The sequence below is a fragment of the Columba livia genome, chromosome 2 (genome assembly GCF_036013475.1).
Source record: "Columba livia isolate bColLiv1 breed racing homer chromosome 2, bColLiv1.pat.W.v2, whole genome shotgun sequence".
NCBI lineage: Eukaryota > Metazoa > Chordata > Aves > Columbiformes > Columbidae > Columba > Columba livia.
The window spans coordinates 118,785,057-118,807,271 of NC_088603.1; the positions used below are offsets into that span (position 1 = coordinate 118,785,057).

Sequence of the window (22,215 nt, forward strand, 5' to 3'; positions counted from 1 at the left end):
TTATATAGGTAATAACTGGTGAGTTTTAAGCTGTCTAAAATCTGAACTGCCTGGACAAATCATGTGGGTTCACCAATGTACCCTGCCCCACAGGCAGCCTGTGCAAAGGCAAGAGGCTGGTTGGGTTCAGGCCCTGGGAGGGTTGGCAGGGGCTGGAGCAGGGACCCTCAGTTGTTTTCTTCTCACAGTAGCCCCAGTACACATACAAGCAACATTGTTGGGAGCTTGAATTTTTGCATGTAGACAGAAGTTACATGTATATCTAGGTCACCTGTTAATTTTCAGAAAGTTTGTGAACAGAGCAAGGTGAAAACTGGTCTTAAAGTGTCCATAGATGCATCCAACACATCAGCTGTTGACTCAGTTCCTCTGTTTTTTCGTTTGTTCATTTGTTTGTTTGTTTTTTTCCTTTGCAGTTCATTTGCCCAGCAGGTTCACCATCTGGCTTGCCAGAAATCATTGGGTATTTGAATGGTACTTCTATTCAACATCTTTTTAATATCAAGACTTTTCTAGGGACGTTTGTCTCATGCGTGCTGGCTGTAGCCTCTGGGCTCTTCTGCGGGCCAGAAGGCCCCATGATCCATTTGGGGTAAGAAAAAGCAGACAAAAGTTAAAGCTGTCAGACTGAGGATATGAGTTTGCAATGTCTGTCTTGGTGGCAGCGCAGGCTTAGAAATTACTCTGCATTGGGAGCTCTTCTCACCTGTGCTGTCCCCTCCCTTGAACAAGAGCAGCTATTCAGGCCATGAAGAAAAATGTTTTCTTGCTGTGTTTCTTAAATATTGGCTTGGTTCCCTAGTGCAATTCCCCACGAGGCTCAGCAAGCAGTTATTTGGACAATGGCAGTCAGTTTTGTTTCTGAAAGTAACGCATCCCACAGCTGTGGCCTGCTTTGGAGATGCCTGTTGTTCATGCAGTAGTGTAATATGTTTCTAGGTGGGAAAAAGTAGACTTTACAGTCTTTTTGAAGGGTGGTGTTTTTATTCCCCCTTGCTATGTAGAAAGAAAGTGAATCCCCATCACCTTATTCTGATCTGGGGCCTTTTGAGATGGGGAATGTAGAATTGCCCGCTTCTGCTCTGTAGGTCCGAGTGGTTCTTAAAATGTACTGTGTTGCAATACAGCCAAACTTAGTAAGGACTGCAGGCCAGATATTGGACTTTGCTGGTTTGATAAGTGACATAATTTCCTGTATTCACTATTTAGAGGAGAATCCTGCTGAACTTTATTGCCATTATTAAACCATATCTTGAGTAAAGATGGTAAAACTTTCCTCTACTAACACGATATAGATGCTTTGTTGGCTGATTTGCTTTTTTTTATTTTTGATCCTTTTGGAAAGCATTCATCCTTGCGGATTGTTCTCTACCTCTACACTGCCCTGACCAAACCTCTCCTCCTCCTCACCACCTTGTCACGTTTTCTGTTACTCCGTGGGTTTATATATATTTGTTTATTTGCACAGAGGTGCAGCACTCCAGGGAATGACTCAGATGTTCGAAAATAGGAGGGCATGGTTAGTCAGAGGCAGCCACAAACCTTTGAGACAATGATTGCCAAGGTTTAGCTCTCCCTTTAGGTTTCTTTTGTTTTCTTTGCTTTCAGACTTTTGTCTCCAGGAGCTCAGAGGCTGCAGCTGTGATTTTTATTTTTTCCTTTGTGCTGGGTTGGTAACAGTGATGCATGAGCCAAAGAATTGAATCATATTTCCATGAAGAAAGTCAGCACGGTATTAACGTGATGCCTTTTCAAAACATAGGAATTAAGAGCTAGTTTAATTTAATTTAGCTGGAACCCTTCACCATTTTTATTAAATATAAACACACATAAGTTGCTAAAAGCCTCTGAGAGATTCGTTAAGGCCCCTAATTTAAGTCTTTCAGAAAAGTCTTCCAAGATTATACAATGGATAGATTTTTCATTTCACTAAGGGTTTGGATTATTTTTCCCCTTTTAAATGTATTTTGAAGTGCTGCCTGGGAACACGCTGTAATAATTTAAATCATTACACATCTTCTCTTACAAGCAGGGCTGTTCCGACTGCCATGGTTGTTAACCTGGGAACAGATGATTGAAATGATGGGCTATAGTCTGACGTGTCACCACAGTTGGGCAGACCTTAACATGCAGTTCTGCAAAAGGCATTTCATGGTCCATCAGCACAACACTCCCTGCAAAAGAAACATTTAAGTTTCCAAGTCAAGAATCTGAAAGTCTTTAATAGCCTCCTGCTTTATGTCAATGGGGCTTTGCATATTTAAAAGACACGTTCAACATTTTCCATATTTAAATCTGTTGAAACCAATCTAGCTTTGCTGCTGCACGCCAGCTAAGACTCTGTCTTCCCCTGCCTTTAAACCCAGACTGATTTGTGAATAATTTAGGAAAATAGTGCTCTCAATTATACAACGTCACTTTCAGTGCTCTCCTGGGTTGTGGCCTGAGCCAGCTGCAGTCGGACACCCTTGGAATCCACCTTCCGATCTTCACCAGGTTTCGGAATTCAGCTGATAAGTAAGTGATGGGCAGAACTGGGGGCTCTGGGGGGAGTGCCCCATCATCCACCCTTGGAACCCCGGGGGTGTCCATTGAGTCACTGGCAAGCCAATTGCATCTGGAAGGGAAACAGATGCTGCTCCAGCAATCTTTCAGCTTTCCTGCTCTTTGTCACTTTGGAGTGGGGAAAAAGCCACCTGCTCTAATTAAATAAGCTTGTTTAATTAGACAACTTTAAAGTTCTTTAGTTAAGGGAAGGTTCACAAGTTGTTTTATCAAACGCTTGTGAAATAATACATTAATACTGAAGACCTTTTCTCATTGCTTTCTGGGTTGTATAAAGAGGGAGAAAAAAGCAGGATTTTTAGCCATAGACTTTATCATCAAAATAATGATGCTGGCCCACGAAAAAGAGAGCTGATGGGGATTGCACAATGTGCACAGGGGCCCCTTGTTTTATTTATCTGGTTTTGAAAAAGTAAATTGTTTGTGACACTTTTTTAATCTGACTTTCCTCTTCTCATGCATGTCTGTTGGGTAACTCTGGTAAACTTTTTCTTGTGAACAGTTTTACTGAAATTAATGAGATTAGTTTCCAGAAGAAGAAATTATAAACCAGTTTGTCTTCTGGGTGGTATTTATTTTCATGTTGACAAACAAAGCCCTATACAATACTGTTGCATTTTTTTTTTCTAAACAAAAAAAACTTCCATGTGTTAATTTTCTGAAGAAATATAAAGAATTCAAATAAACTGCCACTGTAGCTTAAAAGAAAATAAAAAAGCACCAAAAGGAATATACGGGATCTCCTTGGCCTTTAGCCTTTTAAGATCCATCATTAAAATAAATCTGAGACATGCTAGTTAAACAAAATGTCAGTCATGGAAGAAATCAGCAATTGTGGTAAGAGAAGCAGCAAGAACTTTGTTTTTCTCTGCAGGATCCAGTTATAATAAGAAAGAAGCATTAGCTTGCAGTCAGGAGCCATCCTGGGAGAGACAGGTTGTGTGGAAGTCCCCTTCACAGAAGGGGTTGTTGGTGAGCCGCAAAGACCAGTTTCAGTCTAAGCGAGAGGTCACTTCTTTACAAAGACCAGGATGAAAGAATCCCACTTCCCTGATATCTTTTGGAGTTATTAAGCAGGCTCAAGAGATGTGCCCTCTCCAAGGACAGTCACAGACAGGGCAGTAACTCAGCAAGTGTTATAATGTTGAAAGATCTTAAGATGTCCCTCCATCAGGCAGCAGTAATGGATGTGTAGGAGGGGGTCCAGTTTCATTGTTCATGCTACTGGTGGAACTCATACCATGGAGAACTGACTGGAGCAAGAAGCTGGAGACATCCAAGCAAAGCCCGCCCAGCTTTTACTGAGTGCAGTACCTCTTGAGGTCCCTGCTGCTGGAAACAATGTCACTGTGAAGATACAGCGTGCAGGCAAAAATCCATGCACAGGGGTGTCTGACTTGGCATTTGTTAGTTGGGAAATATCAGACTTAAATTTGCCTGGGCAGCTTTACCAGTGGGTTTTGTTAAGGGCTTTGCCACATGAACTCTCTAGTCTTTTCCCTTACTTTCTGTTCATTATCCTCATTGCAAACCATCACAACAGAGAAGTCAAAAGAGCCCCCTAATGTTTGAAGAAGATAATAGTTTTATAAGCTGGTGAGCACTAGTGATTAGTACATTCATTATATGCATCAGCATCACTCCAGTATCCCCTGCCAAGGTTGGACTCAAATCTAATTTTTCAGGGCAGAATTCAAGCATAATTTTATTTCCTCTTTCAATATCCTTCCCTCTGTTTTGCACATTGTGGCCTTCTTTAAAAATGTGATATTTGTTTGATGCAGGATGTTGTTTTTGTATGGTGAAATGGATGCATTGGAAAGAAAATTATGGGTGTGTGTGTGAAAATAAATAATAGTGAATGTATAAAGGGGGACTGTCCATTAATGACCATTAATGTATTTCTTTACAACACTATTTCTTCTCTTTCCTCTAAATCTAAACCACGCCTGGCACAACTTGAGGCTGTTTCCTCTCATCCTCTCACTTGTTACTTGGGAGAAGAGACCAACCCCCTCCATGCTACAACCTCCTTTCAGGCAGTTGCAGACAGTGATAAGGTCTCCCCTCAGCCTCCTTTTCTCCAGGCTGAACAGCCCCAATTCCCTCAGCTGCTCCTCACCAGACTTGTGCTCCAGGCCTCTCACCAGTTTCGTTGCCCTCCTCTGCATTTATTTCAGCCCTGTGACTGCCCTGCTCCAGGGTGTGAAGTGGTACATTAGGCTGGTCAGTGCTGCCACATGATATGAACAAGTGGTCCCCGTGCTATGATGTTATAGGACTGAGGGTTTTGACAAGGCCAGAGCTCATGACAGACAGATCTGAACTCAAATCCTAGAGATACAAGGCACTATAATAACCCCAAGATAAGTTAGCAGGTCTTTAAATTCAGCCCTATAAACCCAGATTTGACAGGAAACTATGTTTATAGTTTGGTTTTTTTTTTCTGTTTTTCTCATTATCCAAATTTTGATTCTTCTACCTGCTGCAGGCGCAGTTTCATTACAGCTGGTGCGGGAGCAGGGATAGCTTCGGTATTTCGTGCCCCCATCGGCGGGCTCTTGTTCACATTGGAAGAAGTGTCTTCATTCTGGGACATCAGGCTGGCCTGGCAAACCTTCTTCTGCTGCTTGATGGCTACCTTCGCCACGGATTTACTGTCCTCTTCTCTCTATGGGTTTGTTTACAGAGGTCATTTTGGATTTTTTGAAGCAGAGAAAAGAATTTTATTTTGGGTATGTACTGTGTGGGTGTGGGAGGAACTGGGAGGAGGAAAGGCGGTTATATGTACAATTATCAGATCAGTAGATATGAAAACCTTCACACTTTACATCTGGTAATCACTTAGATGCAACACAGGGTTGTTTTGTTCTAAATTAAAGTGAACAAATAGGCAAAGCATCTACTGTTTGCTTATTAGCTAATCATATAAGTTATTAAGATAACTTTCTGCGTTGATGCTGGGTGGGAGAGGGATACTTTGAAGTAAAGGAAGAAGCAGAGAAGCCCTTACATAGGGTGTCCTCTGCTTCTGTAGCTGGCTTGAGCTCTTCATTGTTGCTGCAGGCATTGCTGTACCATGCCCCTGTTCCTTGGTGCTTACAGATTAAACATTTGAAAAATATAATCACTGTTTGTTCCTGGTTGCACAATGGAGGTGACCTTCAGCCTCAGCTACCTTTACTTTATTCCTTCCAGCATGGCACAACCTTGGTCTTTGAATCTTACCTTGTGTCTACCTAAAAATAGCTGCTTTTATCATCATGTCTTTTGCTCATTTTTATTGCAAGATGATTCAGTAGTTATGTGCAAGTATCATGACCTTCACTTCTTCTTGCCTAAATATCCTTCTTTGTATTTGACTTGAAGATAAATTAGCTAGAAATGAAACTCTCGTCTTCTGAATCCCAGTTCAGTTTTTGCTACTAAGTAAATTTTTCCTAAGGTAATTCCCTGATCACTTTCATTGACGTCTGAATTTCTTCTGGCTTGTATCTCTCTAGCAATGCAGAAAACAGAGATTATGGTATTTTCTTAATGGAGGCATATCTTGGTTGGGAAAATGGACAACATTTTTTTTGTGTGCATGCTGTCTGATACAATGATTTTGCATATGTTTTGCTAAAGTAATTGGGGTATATTTGCTTCCCAAAAGTTTAGCTGCTTTAAACAGAGAAGACATTGGTTTTTCAACGCAAATCCTTTTTGTGAACCAACTCATACACTGTGCAGTCCCCCAAACAGTTGCGGTGATGCAACCGAAAGATACAAATTTGTGGCAGAAAGGTGAGACTACACAGGCAGGGAAGAGGTCAGACCTTCCAAAGTCAGATTCATTGCCGAAGCCAAAGTATTGTGTAACGGACAGCTGCACGCACAGGGGAGAGGAGATTCACTTCAATTGCTATTTTACAATAAATGTAACTCTTTTAACACTCCTTTCAGGATGTTTTTTGTAAAGATCAGTAGATTCTGTCTCCTTCTATATTGTCTTAGTGTCATTAGAGGGAAAAGCTAGCAAAAATTATTATCAACATGATTTCTGGCACAGTTCAGTGTTTTTTGGCTCTCAATGTGGTACAGATAACCAGAAACATTTTCATTTCACTGAACACGGGGCTCAGGGGAAATTTTGCTTCTTTCATGTTTTGCGGCACTAACCAACACACTTTACAGCGGATAAGCTCTTGAGTTGAAAGATTGTGGGTTATATTTCTCAAAAAAATTCATTTTCTTTAGTTTTATTCCACATAGCATAATGTTACAATGGGGAGTTTATTGTACTCCAGAGCATGAGATTTTCAGGAAGCTTAACTTTATTTTTACATAGGCCATTGGATTATTTGTAAAGGTGAAGCTTGCTCTGTAGGTAACAGATTTTTCTTGGTGACTGGCCAAAGCCCGTGGTTGATACTACGGCAAAAACAAGCAATACACTGTGCCACCTTTCATTCCCAGCCTGTGGAGCACTTGCTTGACTTTACCTTTATTGCCACACACATGCAGTGTAATGTGCATATATTACTTTAAAACAAACATCTCAGTATGTCTTTCCCTTAGGAAAAATGGAGGTAGGGAGAGAAAACAATAAAACCACAAATGTCTATTTTTAATTTTAATACAGGATGGGAATTAAGTAGAATATATTGCACAATATTTGGATTCTGCAAGAAATAAACCAGATTTTTTTCTACTTCAAGTTAAGCCACTTCTCTCTAAATTCAATGTCTTAAACATTAGATGTCTTTAAATCCTTTGGCAAAGGATGGATTTTGTTGCAGCTATTGGTAAAAATAGCATTATTAAAGTTTTGCTTAGTACATAGAGTACCTACGTATGTGACGGTTGTAGTCCTGATATAAGACATGATACACATTAATTCTTTCCCTACTCCCTGCAAGTGTAACCTGTAGGTGTTGGGCTTCTTGTGCCTGGGAATGGCTGCTGGGATTCTCCCTCTTCCAGATCTGGTTTCTCAGTGAGCAGCACCTGATGGACCAGCTCTTTAAGCTGGGCTGGACTTTGACCCTGACATTCCTCCTCTTAGGAAATACCACCAGTGTTTAGTGCAGCTGCCTGGTGGATTTGTTAGCATCTAGGCTAGTTGTAGGAAGAATAAGTGTCAAGAAGAAGAGGACGACAAAGAAAAAACGTTTGAACAATAAGAGGATCTGTGTAGTTGCTCAAGCAATTTAAGGCAGGCTGACAGTTTCTCCTGTCTGCTGCCCCTAAGATTACACCAGTTTAGGGGTTTTTGCAGGCAACCCTTGACATGCACCCTTATAGTTTCTTGCCAGCTTTCTGAGGATTTTGTGATCTCTTCTTCTGTCCAGATCCTAACCTTGGCAAAAAGCTGTGTAACCCTAAGCCTTGGCTAAGGACACAATATCCTCACAGCTTTTAATAGATTGCCACTGGTCTATCAGCCCCTTTTTGTTGGCTGGAAGGTGAAATTAAAATGTGATATTTCTCTCATCCTTGCTGCCTGTTGAGGAATCAAGCATAAAATTCGATTACTGTTCCAGCCGCCAGATTACATTCTGTGCTTGTGATTTATTGTTCTGTGAGTTGTTCCAGATCAGCAACAATTTTTACAGTTTTATTTAAATAAATTTACTTATAAATTATCTCAATGCACATGGATTCAGGTTGACACTTCATAAATGGACTCTCCCAAATTATGATGTAGATATAGACACAGTGAGCAAAGCTCTGGTTCAGCAGAGTCTTTTGAGGTGTTCATTAAGGCAAATATGTTGTATTATTTGGATGTAACCTGAAGTGCTGAGTGCTTGTGGTAACCAACACCAGTGTCTACCTGCTCGTTCTGCTCCTGTGAGGTGTGCAAGAAGAGTACACCATGTCTCATGAAATCAGCTTTAAATTAATTAGCTGGACTCCTTGAACTGCAAGGAAAGATTTATTTCCTGTATGGAAATTACTTGGTGGCTTCAGGTTTTTAAGAGAGGATGCAATATTTGGTGTCACTGGCAGGATGCTCAGAACTTTTGTTGTTTTCTCCTTTCTTTGACTCAGGTTAAGAACTTGCTGGACATTAACGTCTTGGCCTTCATTCCGACCATTCTCCTTGGAATGCTTGGAGGTCTTCTGGGAGCTCTCTTTGTTTCCGTAAATATAAGGATTAATAAATTACGTATGCAGTTCTTTAATTCAATTCCAAAAGTATCCCTTAGAAAAGCAAGCAAACTGTTGGAAACTGTACTCATCCTTGTAAGTAAATAATGTGGTTCTCTTGATTCTGTAATATTTACAATGGCTAATGAGGGCAGGTCATAAATTGCCTGGATGGAAAAGTGGATGTCACCTGCTGGTACTTGATAATGTACAACAGAATACAAAAAACATGGATTTACAAAGTACATATAGGTATTTAATGTTGGTGGGTATATAAGAATGGAGAAGACTTTGTGTTTTGTTTTGGTTTGTATTTTAATGCTTGAAGTATTTTACCTGTAGAGTTGCTCTCCTACTGCTGCTCTGATGGTATTACATCGACCTAGTGACATGTAGCAGTTATGTTGATATGATTTTGCATTTATCTGCAACCTATGGAGGCTGTCACAAGTGTATTTTATCTATTTTTCTCCATTTTTTCTTTCTAGTGATTGATCCTCTCATTACCTCACACAGCTTGTTCATGTAGCAGAACCAGGTGGATGTGCTCCTCCACACCTCTGCACCTGGGCACTTTTTCAGCTGTTACATTGGAAAGAACAGTTAGGAGACAGTTAGCATAACCATATGTATTTTTACTGCAAAGGAGATCTCTGCCTGTTGTGGGAACAGATGCATGAAAAATGAATCTTGTAGGTGGTTTAAAAGTTATGGATAGGTACAGAAAACTTGCTGGAGCTGACTGTGTATCTGGAGTCAGTTACGTGTAGTTGTTACTGAGGTAGGTCAGCCTGGAGCCTCAGATGTCCTGATAAGGCATGATGGGGACATTTTACCTCTAGGCTTTGGAGTTTCCACTTGGTATTGTATGGCTTTAAGGACGGTCGTGCCATTGGAGTGAAAAGGGTATAGACAAAAGGTTCCCATATTTTGAATGTTTTCATAATTTTCATTTTTTTACTTTGGTTATAACTTATGTATGTTGTTAAATGTGGAGGAAGGAAACCTTCAGAGCTTTTCTACTTCACTTTTAGTAAATTGTGCAAATTTGTGTTTCTCTGCAAGTTTCTCTAGAGAATACTTGCTTGTTATAATTTTTCTTTTTTTTCCCCACCATTTTTGAGAAAGTCTTTCTGAGGAGTTTTCAGAACTTTTAAGTGTTGAGATGACCTTTCTTTAGGGAAATGGGTGCACACTGAAACCCCTTTCTTTCTGCTCTTAGGCAGACTTGCCAGTATGTTTTATGTATGCCAAATAGATTTTTCTTATATATACTACTGTATACATTCTCTTCCCTCCTGGAGAGAGGGTCACTCAATTGTAGACCAATGGGTTGGCCACACAGATGCTCTCCTCCCATCAGCCCAAACATGCCTTCAGCAACTGCTACTCCGAGCCAACAAAAGCACATAAGCTTCAGGGAAAAGCACTCACCTTGGCTCAGGTCAGCAACCTGGATGATACTGGGAGGAAAACAATTAGTATTTTAAATAGAAAAAAGGAAACTTTTGGAGCTTTAGCTAGTGTGAATTAGTGTGAATAACTACAGGTTGAGGCACACGGTCAATTCTCTGGACACTCTCCACAGATTGGTACAGAGATGCATACATTTCCCATAGGCTGCACTATTTTTCCTCTCCATAGGGTCAGAAAAGAACACTTCATTTAGTCCTTGGAAGGTGTGCATGCTATGGCAGTCCTTGTCCCCTGCCTAGTCCTGCTCGTTACTCAGAGCAGCATCCTGCTTGTTGGGTTCTCTGTTGGCACATCAGAGGTGAAATCTAACCTCTGGGGGGAGGAGGAGGAGGAGGAGTACGGGTCCCTGTGGATGGACTGTGGTGAAGCAGGCCCATACCGTCCATAACAACTGGATATCAGCTCCTCGTAGCAGCAGGATGTTGGATTCTCAGTTTCTAGCCACTGTTTGCTCAGTCTATTGCTGAGGTGAAACACCTTAAGGAAGCTCACCTGAAGCGTTTGGCTTCCACATTTGAGGGACTGGGTAAGGTAGGTAGGGAAAACGGATTTTCTCAGCTCTAGGGAGAGTCTTTCCACTGCTCAGCCTTCTTTTGTCATGCTATCAATTTGCTCCCATGGACTTTGTACTGTTGAGCACTGCGATAAGACACCCTAACAAAAATATCAGTTTTCAAATGAGCACGATGAAGAGTAGAGTCCCATGTGTGACTCCCATTAGTCCTGTGTAAAATACACAGTTTCCAAAGGACCTCTGTTTGTGAGAGGTCAGGTTTGTAAGAATTATTATTTTAACAATTTGGAGCCAGAACACTGTTTGACGACTGCTTCCCATACTATTGGGAAAGGTTGGGCTTTCTCAGGGAACCTTACAAAAACCTTGCATAAACTACTTAATGCATAAAACCCACACAGTTCCTTATTACTGTTCAGAAAAAAAGAAAACAAAACAAGCCACAACATAAGCCAGCAAGATGCAGTGTGTTAGAAAGTACTATAGGATTAAGCTCAAGATCAGCTAGCAAAGATTTAGTGTCAAACAGAAAGGAAATGCCTCCTAAGAGTTATTTTATGCTGTTTAGGAGTGGTGCCCTACTGACTCCAAGAGTTCATGGAGCAGTTAGCACCTTGCCAGGTCATACCTGAAACTGGGAGCACAGCATGTGTTTTGTAGGGCTGTAGTGCTTACAAGAGCTTTTCTGTGTATGTATTTTTGTCTTAATCTTTGATTTTTTTTTTTTTAAATACTGTGTGTGTGTGTTTGTTTGTTTACATTAACTTTGTAGCACAAATTCTTATTCAGAATGTGTTTTCCGTTTTATTAGCTCTAGAAGATCCTGCTCAGGTCACAGTCATTATTTTATTATAACTTGGCAAAAAAAGGCAGGAAAGAAACTGTTTGATCTGAGAGCCACACATTTTTTTTTTGTTGTTTTTAAGAAGCTCACATTATTAAGCAACTGAAAGAAACTCTGTCACAGTGACTTTAACCAAAAATAATCTTGTATAAACCAGTCTGCATTTAAACTTGGAAAGAACCCATCACGGTATCTTCCACACCCGCAACATAACCCGGAGTACCATTCCTTTGACTGGAATTGAGTATCTAATCTTCAGCCCATAGATTAGGCTAAGCTGTCTTCCTAAGTGCCCTTCTGCCCCTTGGCCTGCGTTTGCTTCTCCTCAATTCATCACCTTTCTCTCCGTGAGGAAATCACAATGTAGATAATGTTTGGCCAAGAATCTGGCAGAGCTATCTTTCTTTTTCTAATTTTTTTATCACATTGACTAATGCTTCTATTCCAAAAGCTCAGTGTTTCCGTGGGCAGGGTGGACAATTTAAGGATATATGCATATATGCTTATATATTAAGCTGTCAAAACTTTAAAAGGTTACTTGAGAGGACTACTTTTTTTTCTACTTAGCTGTGAAGATAGGCTACTGCTTTATATATGTAGCCACTGGCTCCAGGCTAGCTGTGCTCTTAGCTCCTTTTGGACTTTGGGCCTTGGCAAAAACTTGACCTGGGTTTGAACTGTCCCAGAGTTAAGTTTTCAGAAACAAAACCTGACCTAAGCTTTATGAAGACTGAACTACTCCCAGTTTCATCTGTCTTTTGTAGATGCACTCTGCTCATAAGCTTATAATCTTTGAGATACAGGGAAACAAAGACTTGAGATATGATTGTCTGAGAAATTGTCACAAATGCACACAGCTGAATCTCAGCTTGAGGATTTCTATAAATGTGCTACCTGAGCAGTTTTATAACAATTCATGGTGTGCATGAAACCTTGTGCTTGGAGTATATGTTTTTATTACGGTTGTGTGTTCTAGCAATTTCTCTCCAGATGCCTACTGAAATATTTTCTATTTTTTTTCTTTTGTTTTGTGTGTGTGTGTGTGTGTGTGTCTTAATTTGTTTAGAAATGTAAATTGATCTCAACTAAGTTGAAAAACTTAACATGAATTTTCAATGAAATATAACTGCGTTACATTGACCTATTTTATGTTGAAAAAATACATAAAATTGAAACACAGTCATGTCTTGTAAAAACTTCTTTTGCTTTTGGTGAATGCAAAGCAGCCAGTGAAAACACCTTCCGCTGTGCTCTCTTTCAAACGTTTTGGTTTGATTCATGTTTACTTCAAAATGGGCATATGGAAAACTAGTAGAGGGGTCAGATAAATTCTGTTCATCCATTTGGGTTGCAATGTCTGTGTCTCTACCGTATAGTATGCAATCTGCTTTAGTCATTATACTTGTCTAGTATTGCTAGGATGTCTAGGAACTTCTTTCTGTTGATTAATTGAATATTAGTCCTTTTGTAACATCCTCCTTAAAAGGTAAGGGAAGCAATAAGCTTACAAATTAGAAACAAGTCTTCATCTGTTCATACTGACCAGGGACTTCAAATTTGCATAAATCAGGAAGTAACTTAAAATGAAGCAGTGGATTGTTTTTGGCACACAGCATAATTTTAGGTACCAACCAAAAAACTTAGTGCTTAATGTAAAACATGTAGATCCCAAGTCCTTGTTGTGCAAAGGCTGCAGTGTTGGGCTGGTGGCCTGCGAGGAGCTCTGACTGAACATGGAACGTGGTGGGGAGGCTGGGCACACGTAGAGCACCTCGAGTGCTGCAGATCTTTCTCTCCGGAGGGAGAGGTGGCTCTCTGGTGGCTGCAGAGTTGAAGCTCAGTCCTCTGGTTGCAACAGCTGAGTCCCTGAATGTAGATGGGGTGAATCTGGGCATCAGTGGCTGCTTAGGAGCAAATGCTGATCTTCCGGGATATGTGAGCAAGACAAAAGGACAAATCCCTTGTGGTAACTGCTGGCGCTGCTGATCTTAGACACTTTTCTTCCTTTTTTTTTTGGTCTATTTCTACATCTCACGATAATCTATTTACTTATGTCAATACCCGCAGGTATGTACGACGACTGTTACAGTGTATTTGCCATATTTCTTTTCTTGCACTCCAGTCATAAGCGTGAGAAACTACCAGCTGAGCAACAACTCAGAAATGTAAGTAGGCAGAGTCACCAGGAGCATATCTATGTAAATACAATTATTAACCATTTACCCCGGTTAGTTGTTAAAAGGATTTGGGATGGAAAAATTTGACAGTGCATCAGAACTGAATGTTTAAAATGAATTCATGTAGATACAAGAATCACACTTAATCTTCTAATTCTTAGCTTCAGTCAACAGTATTGTCAGAGGGACATGATTTGATCAATCATCTATGTAAGAACACTAATAGGTAAGACATCAAAGGAGCATGCCACTACAGCACAAGCTGTAATCCTGGGACTTAAAATGACAAAAATTTTGTTAATAACCAGGCAGGGAATATGTGGCTGAATGGCTAGGGATTCTAGGGGTGATGCAGTTGAAGAGATCCTTGAATCTGATACAGGTTTTGCAGTCCAAGTTCTTTCTTGAGAAATACCTATGAGGAATCCAAAGGAAATAGAAAAAAATATTGCTCAGTTTGAGGTTAAATGACAGCTTGATTTCACAGTCATTACAAAAGTTTACTACCAACTTGTAGTTTTGTAATTTGTAAAATTATGAATTCCTAGTTCCAAGTGGGCAGAACAGTAAATACGGACTAACTTACCATAGGTGGCAAGAGTCTGAACATCTTATTGAAGTATATAGAAAGCAGACATACTTTCCCATTTTTGCCACCAATTCTAGACTGTTGTTTGACTTGCAATACCTGGCTCAGTATTGCTTGCTATAATATATATTTACATATTCCTTATAAAAGCAAACTTTGTTACTTACTTAGTACCAGGACTTGGTAAGTATGGGTATTTAGATTGCTACAGGAAAAGCCTATTTCTTCACCCTGACATCCTTTCTTATTTTAAAGACTAAATGCTTGCAAAATGTTATTTTTCAAAACAAAAGTAGGTTTTCTCTAAAGGAAAAACATATGAAACCATGATAATTTCATGGCTTTGTCTGTCTCTGAATCAAAAATAGCGAGGCTGATCCAACCTAGGGTCTAAATGGTCTTCATGCCAATTTTTCATTTGGTGTGGCTACAAGTTACAGACAGTACATCCTGTTGAAAATGGATCAGTCTGAAGGGAATTAAGCATCAAATTGCCATGGACTTTGCAAGACCATGCATATGCTGAAGGTAGTGATGAAGTCCCTAGTGAGCTTGTAATAAGGTGCAAGACTAAATGTGGAAAAGAAGCTTGTTCACTGTTCCCCCATTCTTAGAAATTTAAAAAGGGAATTATGATTGCAGTTGTGAGATTTTAGTTAGGATCATTTAGATTGGGCTAATCTCAGTATAATCTGAGGTTCTTACTGCTCCAGAGACAGGTAAATATCATTAACATTTGAAGATCCAATAGGTTAGTAACAGACACCCTTGCCACTTTAGGATATTCAATAAGAACTATATAACAGAAAAACGGTAAGATACTTAGTTTTGTCTTCTGTACTGATCCAGCTTGGTGAAGTGTGTGTTTTTTCTTTTAAACCATGAGAGTACAAGAGCTGCATCTCCAGGTAGTGCTGTATGTGGCTATACCAGTATGAAGGTGCTTCCTTTTAGCATAGCTTATCCTCATAAATTTATACTAGAACAGTGCTTTCAGTAGCATTTTGTAGCACCTTCAGCAGAGCTTTATAATCCTGGGAGAAAGAGGAATAGGAGGTCATGGGGAGGCAGGAGAAGGACGTAAAGAAGTGATGGGCTTCTTCCCTTAGCAGGTCTTGAAGCAGCACCTGCATCCCTGCAGCGTTGTAGTGCAGTCCTCTCATCCACACCAGGGAGAAATTAATCTCGACTAAATACACTGATCTGAAATGGGAAGTGTTAGTGGTACAAAACCCTGTGTGTAAACAAGCCCTACATCTCCATCCTCTGTGCTTTGTTCTTCTTGCTCAACCATGCATTTTAATTGTAAAAAAAACCATTGCTTTTATTGTTTCTCTCTGTTATTTTGGCATTTCTGCGAGCTTCAAATTGCCTCTCAGGTGTACTGGTTTTTGTGTGTGCAGTCCTCTGCTGGTAGTAAAGACATTGATATAGAATTTTAGGTTCTGTTACCAGTGGGTTGCACAACTATATGAGTTCTAAAGCAGGATGGAGTAATTAAGTTTATTATTTTTTATTGACCATAATGAATTTAGAATATGTTATTGTTTGAGTGGTTGAACTAATGAAAAAGCAAAATACAAGATTGGGAAGTATCTTGTGTTCCTTTGGTTGCCAATCTGGGATCTGGAAGAAATTTTCTTGCACTAATTGTTGGCTGCATCTTGAGTTTTCTGCGTAGTTCCGAGCAGGCATTAGGTGGATCAAATACCACAGATCTCCTGCTCTTTGTTCCAGAAACAGAGTTTATATTGTTACTGTTTAGGTTGTGGCAATGTCCAAAACATGCTGGGTGCTTTCCAAATGGGAAGAAGGAAGTTCTGCCAGCTTGGAGGGTGCAATTGCTCCAGATGCCAGAGATTGAGACAGTGTCCAGGAATAGTAGTGCTGTACAGAAAGGCTGGTCATGGTCAGCGTGATAGCTGGCAGTCTAAGTTGCAAGATGTTGAAATACCTGGTGCCAGTATTTACTGAAGGAGAGCTTTAAGAACATGTTGGACAAACATTTTTTAGGTGTGGTTTTGGTAGAGCCTGTGCTGCTGTAGGAGAGGAAATCTCTAAGTCCTTCCTGCTCTCCATGGCACTCTCCTGTGCAAAGATTGCTAACTTCAAATACATCTGTGAGCTTGGGATGCTGTGCTTACCCACAGAAAGATTTGTCAGGAATGATAAATTTTTGGTCTGCTGATCCTATTTTATGGAGTTACAATGATATGTATGGGCAAGGAGATCAACTCCAGGATGGGCATCTTGGATTTTTTTCCCCTGTTTTCTAGTTTTAGGCAGTGTAATGTGATCCCAGTTCTGGAAATTTTGGGTTTCAGCAGCAGGAGGTTTATGCAGAGGAGTATGAGCTTTAATAAACATTTAGTAGAACAATTAATAAACTGATCTAGTAAACTAGATTTATTAGTTAATATAACAACTTAATTGGGAGATGTAAAGGAAAGTATGCGAAAAAATTATGTCTAGTAGATGCATTCTGTACAGGCACAAAGGGAACTTATGTTCACCCATTTAATTTGTTTGTTTGTTTGTTTTATTATTTAAGCATAAATCAGTTCAAGAGGGAAATTTCAGAATATAGCTGTTCATCAAGCACGTGGGTTGGTCCAGATGGAGTCAGATATTCTAATCAAACCTTCAATCAAGGTAAGGGGATTGATACCTGGCAATAAAGTGAATTTATATAACTTGAGGTGATATTTGAGTATATTTTTGCATAATGTAGGTTTTCTTCAGAGTAATCTAGTGCTCCCTTTTGAGAGATATATCAGAACTAATTTCCATATTTGAGCCAAATATGCTGGCAAGTTCCTCAGTTATTACCTCTGAGAGGAATGGGGTAAGAGCCCTACTGAAGTAGTACAATTGCCTTTCTTTGGTTTAAATAGCTGTAGGTTCTCCTTGTTTATATTAAGACTAACATCACACAGACCAGACTGGTAAGAAGAAATGTTTCTTGTTTTCCTGAAAGTGCTCCAGATGCTGAAGCTGTCCTGTAAACTCCAGTTAACTGGTCTATGTACTTTGCTGATTTTTTTATCAGTTTTAGGCAAACAAGAACTACCACATGAGAACTGCCACTACCATGTGTTTTCATAAAGGATCCTTTTAATGTTTTGTATTTCCCCAAATCTCTTCCTCTGTGTTGCAGCTGCTGCGCTTCTAGTCGAAAACGGGAAGCAAGGGATCACGTATCTTTTTAAACGTGGGACTCATGAAGAATTTGGATACGCATCCCTCTGCACTGCATTGGCATTTTATTTCATCCTCAGCTGCTGGACAGCAGGTTCTGCTGTTGCCAGTGGCCTGGTCATTCCTATGCTGTAAGCTTCACCCTTCTTGGTTTAAGCTTCCTATACAAAAGGCCCATGTTGAGTAGCAACAATTGTAAGCTGAAAGCTTGGCAATAACAAAGCTATAATTGCTTGAAGGAGGTTATATAGGTGGAACAGGATGGTTTGCTTGGAAAGAGATGCTGAAATTGTGGAAGAGAATAAAGAAAAATCATCTGAGAATAGCTGTGGAAGGACCATAGCCAAACCTGTGTACTTTACAAGTATAGATTGTTCAAATCCTTTGGGGACCCAGAGTGAGTCTTGGCTGCTGCCTTCATCTCTGTAACTGTAGAAATATGGGTTCAGATCCAGACTTTTCATCTGTTTCTTATGCATATAATAGCCTGAATCTTAATCTTGGACATCAGCACCCTAGACTTTGGAGAAAACTGTAGTTAGGTCTTTTGTTGTACTTTTAGAAAGCTGTGGTAGACCAGAGCAAAGTTCTTACAGTAATGTCGAAAAGTTTAATGTTCAGTAAGCAAGAAGACATGGTTGGAGAGTGAGTATCCAGCAAAATGCAATTTAAATACTGGAAAAATTCTAAGAAATACAGTTGTGTGTGCAGCCTTCTGCCTTTGCCCTACCTCTGAGTATTTGCCTCCTACCCTCCCCAAACTGTTGTCTAACTCGTTTTTTAATATGCAATGTTTGGTGAAACATGATGTATTTGGCTGAATAGATATTGATAGTCAAGTCTGTCAGCCACCTCTCATGTTTGTTTCTGACCTGATAACCTAATTTTTATAACAACGCTAGAACTAATAGAACTGCATCCATCAATAGAATGAATCAATTTAATGAATAAATGGGAAAAAGTTATGAAATGGTGCAAGGTGATGCTCCCCAAATCAGATAGTATGTATCATACCTATGTCTATTGAATAAATAATAATAAAAATTCACAATTTCTGGAAGGTGAATTTCTGTATAAATCCATTTCATTGGCTGATCTGTATATTTTATTCCATGCATATGAAATGAAATGCTGTATCTGATGCCAGCAATTACATGCCCAACTGTGCTCAATTTTGGGTTGTTTTGCTTTTCAGTGTAGCATATGGTTGGTTTGAGGACTCCTGGGTTCTCTTCACAGCTTCATCTCTACTTGGCTTTGGGCAGGTCATTAATAGCTCTTACTCCATTTTGCCCATTGGTTAGATGGCTGTAATATTTTGCTTGCCAGCTTTATGGGGTGCAGGTAGATTTAATTTGAAGAAATTATATAAGGCTAGAACTCTAGAAGTCCAGGCTTTTTATCTGAAATATCCAAGTGTATATGTTTGTGACCTATGCTTTTGACTGTATACCCATAAAGTTCATTCTCATTTGGCTTTGAAGAACTTCAAAAAATACATACTCTAAGCCCTTTGTCTTCAAAGTATGGTAAATCTGGCATTTTTGTGCTTGTGTTCGGCACTAAGTAAATGCTCATGCAATAACTTTTCTTGGGAAAGCAGTTACTATGGAAGTTGACAAAATTAACCTGGAATCAGCATAATATTAGAAGCATTTTGAGAAAAAACTAGCATGGCAAGAGGACTGGTCTTTTTCTTCTTGCGTACAGGTACACAGGAGCTTTGTATGGCAGGATAATCGGTTTGATCCTTGTTTCCATTTTTGGTGTTCAAACTAATGAATATGGAGCATGGATTGATCCAGGTCTCTTTGCTGCTGTTGGAGCTGCCTCCTTTTTCAGCGGTGTGTCAAGGCTAACCATCTCCCTCACTGTGATAATGGTAAGTATGTTTTCAGGGATTATTGTGGCCAAGGTTAAGTTGAGCTTTTGCTGCTGCAGTTAAACGAACTAGATGAATGATTGGTAGCCCATGCACATTGAAACACAGAAAATTATATTATTGGCCTGGCTACTTCTAGCTTGTCTAAAGAATTTTCTTTTTGTGGGACCTTTTATTTGTGAAGTGTGAGTTTGGAAATAACACTTTGACTGAGAAAACTGACTATCCCTTTTCCTATTTTTTAATTTTTTGGGGGGTTACAAAAATGATAACGGTGTCAGTGGTTTACAAACAAGAAAACAGAATATGCTAACGTTTTTCCTACTGGATTACAAAAAAAGACAGTAGATCACACTGCTTGGCTTGTGAATTGACTTCTGTTGGGGCCGAGGGCCTTGTGCAATGAACCTTTTTATTCTGAGACTGAATCTGGCCTTCTGGATGGCATAAATGAAGGATTTTCAGTAGTATAGGCAAGTGATGCAATGAGAAGGCTCCCAGGTTTCTCTGGTGAATTTATGCCTTATAGATCTCAATATTTTGAGATCCCCTTGGAACACATTTCATATTTCTTTTTCCTGCCCCTCTCCATTTATAACAGAACAATTTGAGTCCGTGCTGCAATACTTTCTAGGCAAATATCTGAAAGCTAAAGGATTGGCAAATAATAGTCTTACAATTGGAGAGGATGTTCTTTGCTCTCCCCGGTTGCAACACCTGGGAACGGTGAGTTGTAAGATGCAGCTGAAATTCAGCTTAGTCAACAGAGAAGTGATGTTGAGGTCACAGGGGGAAGCTTTCACCCTTCCACAGCAGGACATTCACATCCTATGAGTGTTACTGTGTGTGGAAATTTCACCCATGACTAAACCCAGTCTTGGCTGTCTGACTGGCTTTGCCCAAAAGGATCTCATTAAAATCTTTGCAGATGTCAGAATTCACATGGAGTGACCAAGCCAGGATTTTCCCTCCTAGTATGCTGTTGCGCAGTGTTTGATAAAGTAGCTGTTTACCGTCACTTGCTCAGAACTGGGTTCATTTTAGTGATAGGTTGTGTAAATTATGTAGAAAGCATTTTTTTTTTTTTAAATGTTTTAGCTTGAAAGGTGGTATGTGTGCATAAAAACTTATCTGTTGTGAAATAATAATTAGATTGATTATGGAAAAAACCCTACTTCAGTGTCCTCTTGGTACTTTAGCACTTATTCATTCATGGCAACCCTGGCAGTACATACAGACCAGGGGACAAGTTGCTGCAGAGCAGCTCTGCAGAGAGGGATCTGGGGGTTCTGGTTGATGGCAAGTTGAACATGAGCCAACATTGTGCCCTGGCAGCCAAGAGGGCCAGCCGTGTCCTGGGTGCATCAAGCACAGCATTGCCAGCCGGGCGAGGGGGGTGATTGTTCCACTCTGCTCTGCACTGGTGCGGCCTCACCTGGAGCACGGGGTGCAGGTCTGGGAAACACAGGATAAAAAGAATATAAAACTACTGGAGAGTGTCCAGAAGAGGCTATGAAGTTGGTGAAGGGTTTGGAGAGGAAGCTGTAGGAGGAGCAGCTAAAGTCACTTGGTTTGTTCAGCCTGGAGGAGACTGAGAGGAGACCTCATCACAGCTAGAAAGGGAGGAGGAGGAAGGAGCAGATGCCAATCTCTTCTCTCTGGAGACCAGTGACAGAACCTGAGGGAATGGCAGGAAGATGTGCCAGGGGAGGTTTAGGTTGGACATTAGGAAGAGTTTATTCACCCAGAGGGTGGTGGAGCACTGGAACAGGCTCCCCAGGGAGGTGTCACGGCCCCAAGTCTGACAGTGTTCAAGAAGAGACTGGACAACACCCTCAGACACATGGTGTGAACTGTGGGGTTGTCATATACAGGGACAGGAGTCAGACTCGATGATCCTTGTGGGTCCTTTCCAGCTCAGGATGTTCTGTGATACTATGATTAAGTACAAATTCACTCTGGTATTTTTGCTTTTATCATTGCTGTTATGCATCTTTTGAACCTTACTGTATGATTTGTTGGCCAGCTTACTAAGTCTGTAAGACTTGAAGGGGAAAATGTTGGTGCCTGAACACTAGGTGTAAGTTTTTTGAGAGCCCAAATTACTATTAAATCTATGTCTTTTCCAGAGTTGGCCTGAATTTTCTTGCAATGGCTCAATAAGTTTTATTTTAAGTATTATTTGTAAACCGTTACTTTAAGGTCTTGCTGCAGATATAACTCCTTAGTGGCAAAAGCAGTTGATTGACATCTTCCTTAGATTTGTGCTCATGAGGCCATGCTTCATTGCAGGGAAGTGAGAAGTGATTATGTGCCAGAACACTTGCTGGTCTTGGATGACAGAACTGCGTTTCATTCACGTCCAATAGAGAGAAAAAAACCTACGTTTTATTTGCTTTAGTTTCTCCTGCCTTCCACATTACCTGCACTTGTTCTTTTTTTTCTTTAAATGCCTCCCTGAGCATGCATGTACAGCACATGCAAAACAATAGCTGGAAACTGTTAAAGAGAACCGTAGGAAAATCGGTTGAAAAGGCACTAGGAAAATGATGAGGATTGCATTGCAATGTGTTCCGAATTCCCCTAGGTGTCATGTTATAACTCTTCTGCGCCTCTCTCTGCAGAAGCAGATTGTGTTTCAATTCATGTTCATCCAAGAAAAATAGCTGCATTGCTTGAGGAAATATTAATTTTTGAGGAGAAAAAAGATCTTGGACATGACAATGCAAAAACATAATTAAAAGGTTGTGCCCTCAAACCATAAAATGCACATATTTTTCCCTAGATTGTCTGATGGGTTCAAAAAGAATTGAGAATGTTTGCTTTGGCTTTTCA

General features: G+C 40.1%; 1 protein-coding gene across 2 annotated transcripts in view; it reads left to right on the forward strand.

Annotated features, from left to right (window-relative positions):
• Nucleotides 1-22,215, forward strand: part of LOC102085612 (chloride channel protein C) — an 89,298-nt gene that overhangs the window by 15,978 nt on the left and 51,105 nt on the right. For both annotated transcript variants that reach the window (XM_065053490.1, XM_065053491.1), the window contains 8 exons: nucleotides 417-592; nucleotides 2,425-2,517; nucleotides 5,057-5,300; nucleotides 8,602-8,796; nucleotides 13,602-13,699; nucleotides 16,852-16,952; nucleotides 17,458-17,629; nucleotides 19,209-19,380. In XM_065053490.1, the coding sequence (XP_064909562.1) occupies nucleotides 417-592; nucleotides 2,425-2,517; nucleotides 5,057-5,300; nucleotides 8,602-8,796; nucleotides 13,602-13,699; nucleotides 16,852-16,952; nucleotides 17,458-17,629; nucleotides 19,209-19,380 (1,251 nt within the window). The remainder of the gene's footprint in view (nucleotides 1-416; nucleotides 593-2,424; nucleotides 2,518-5,056; nucleotides 5,301-8,601; nucleotides 8,797-13,601; nucleotides 13,700-16,851; nucleotides 16,953-17,457; nucleotides 17,630-19,208; nucleotides 19,381-22,215) is intronic.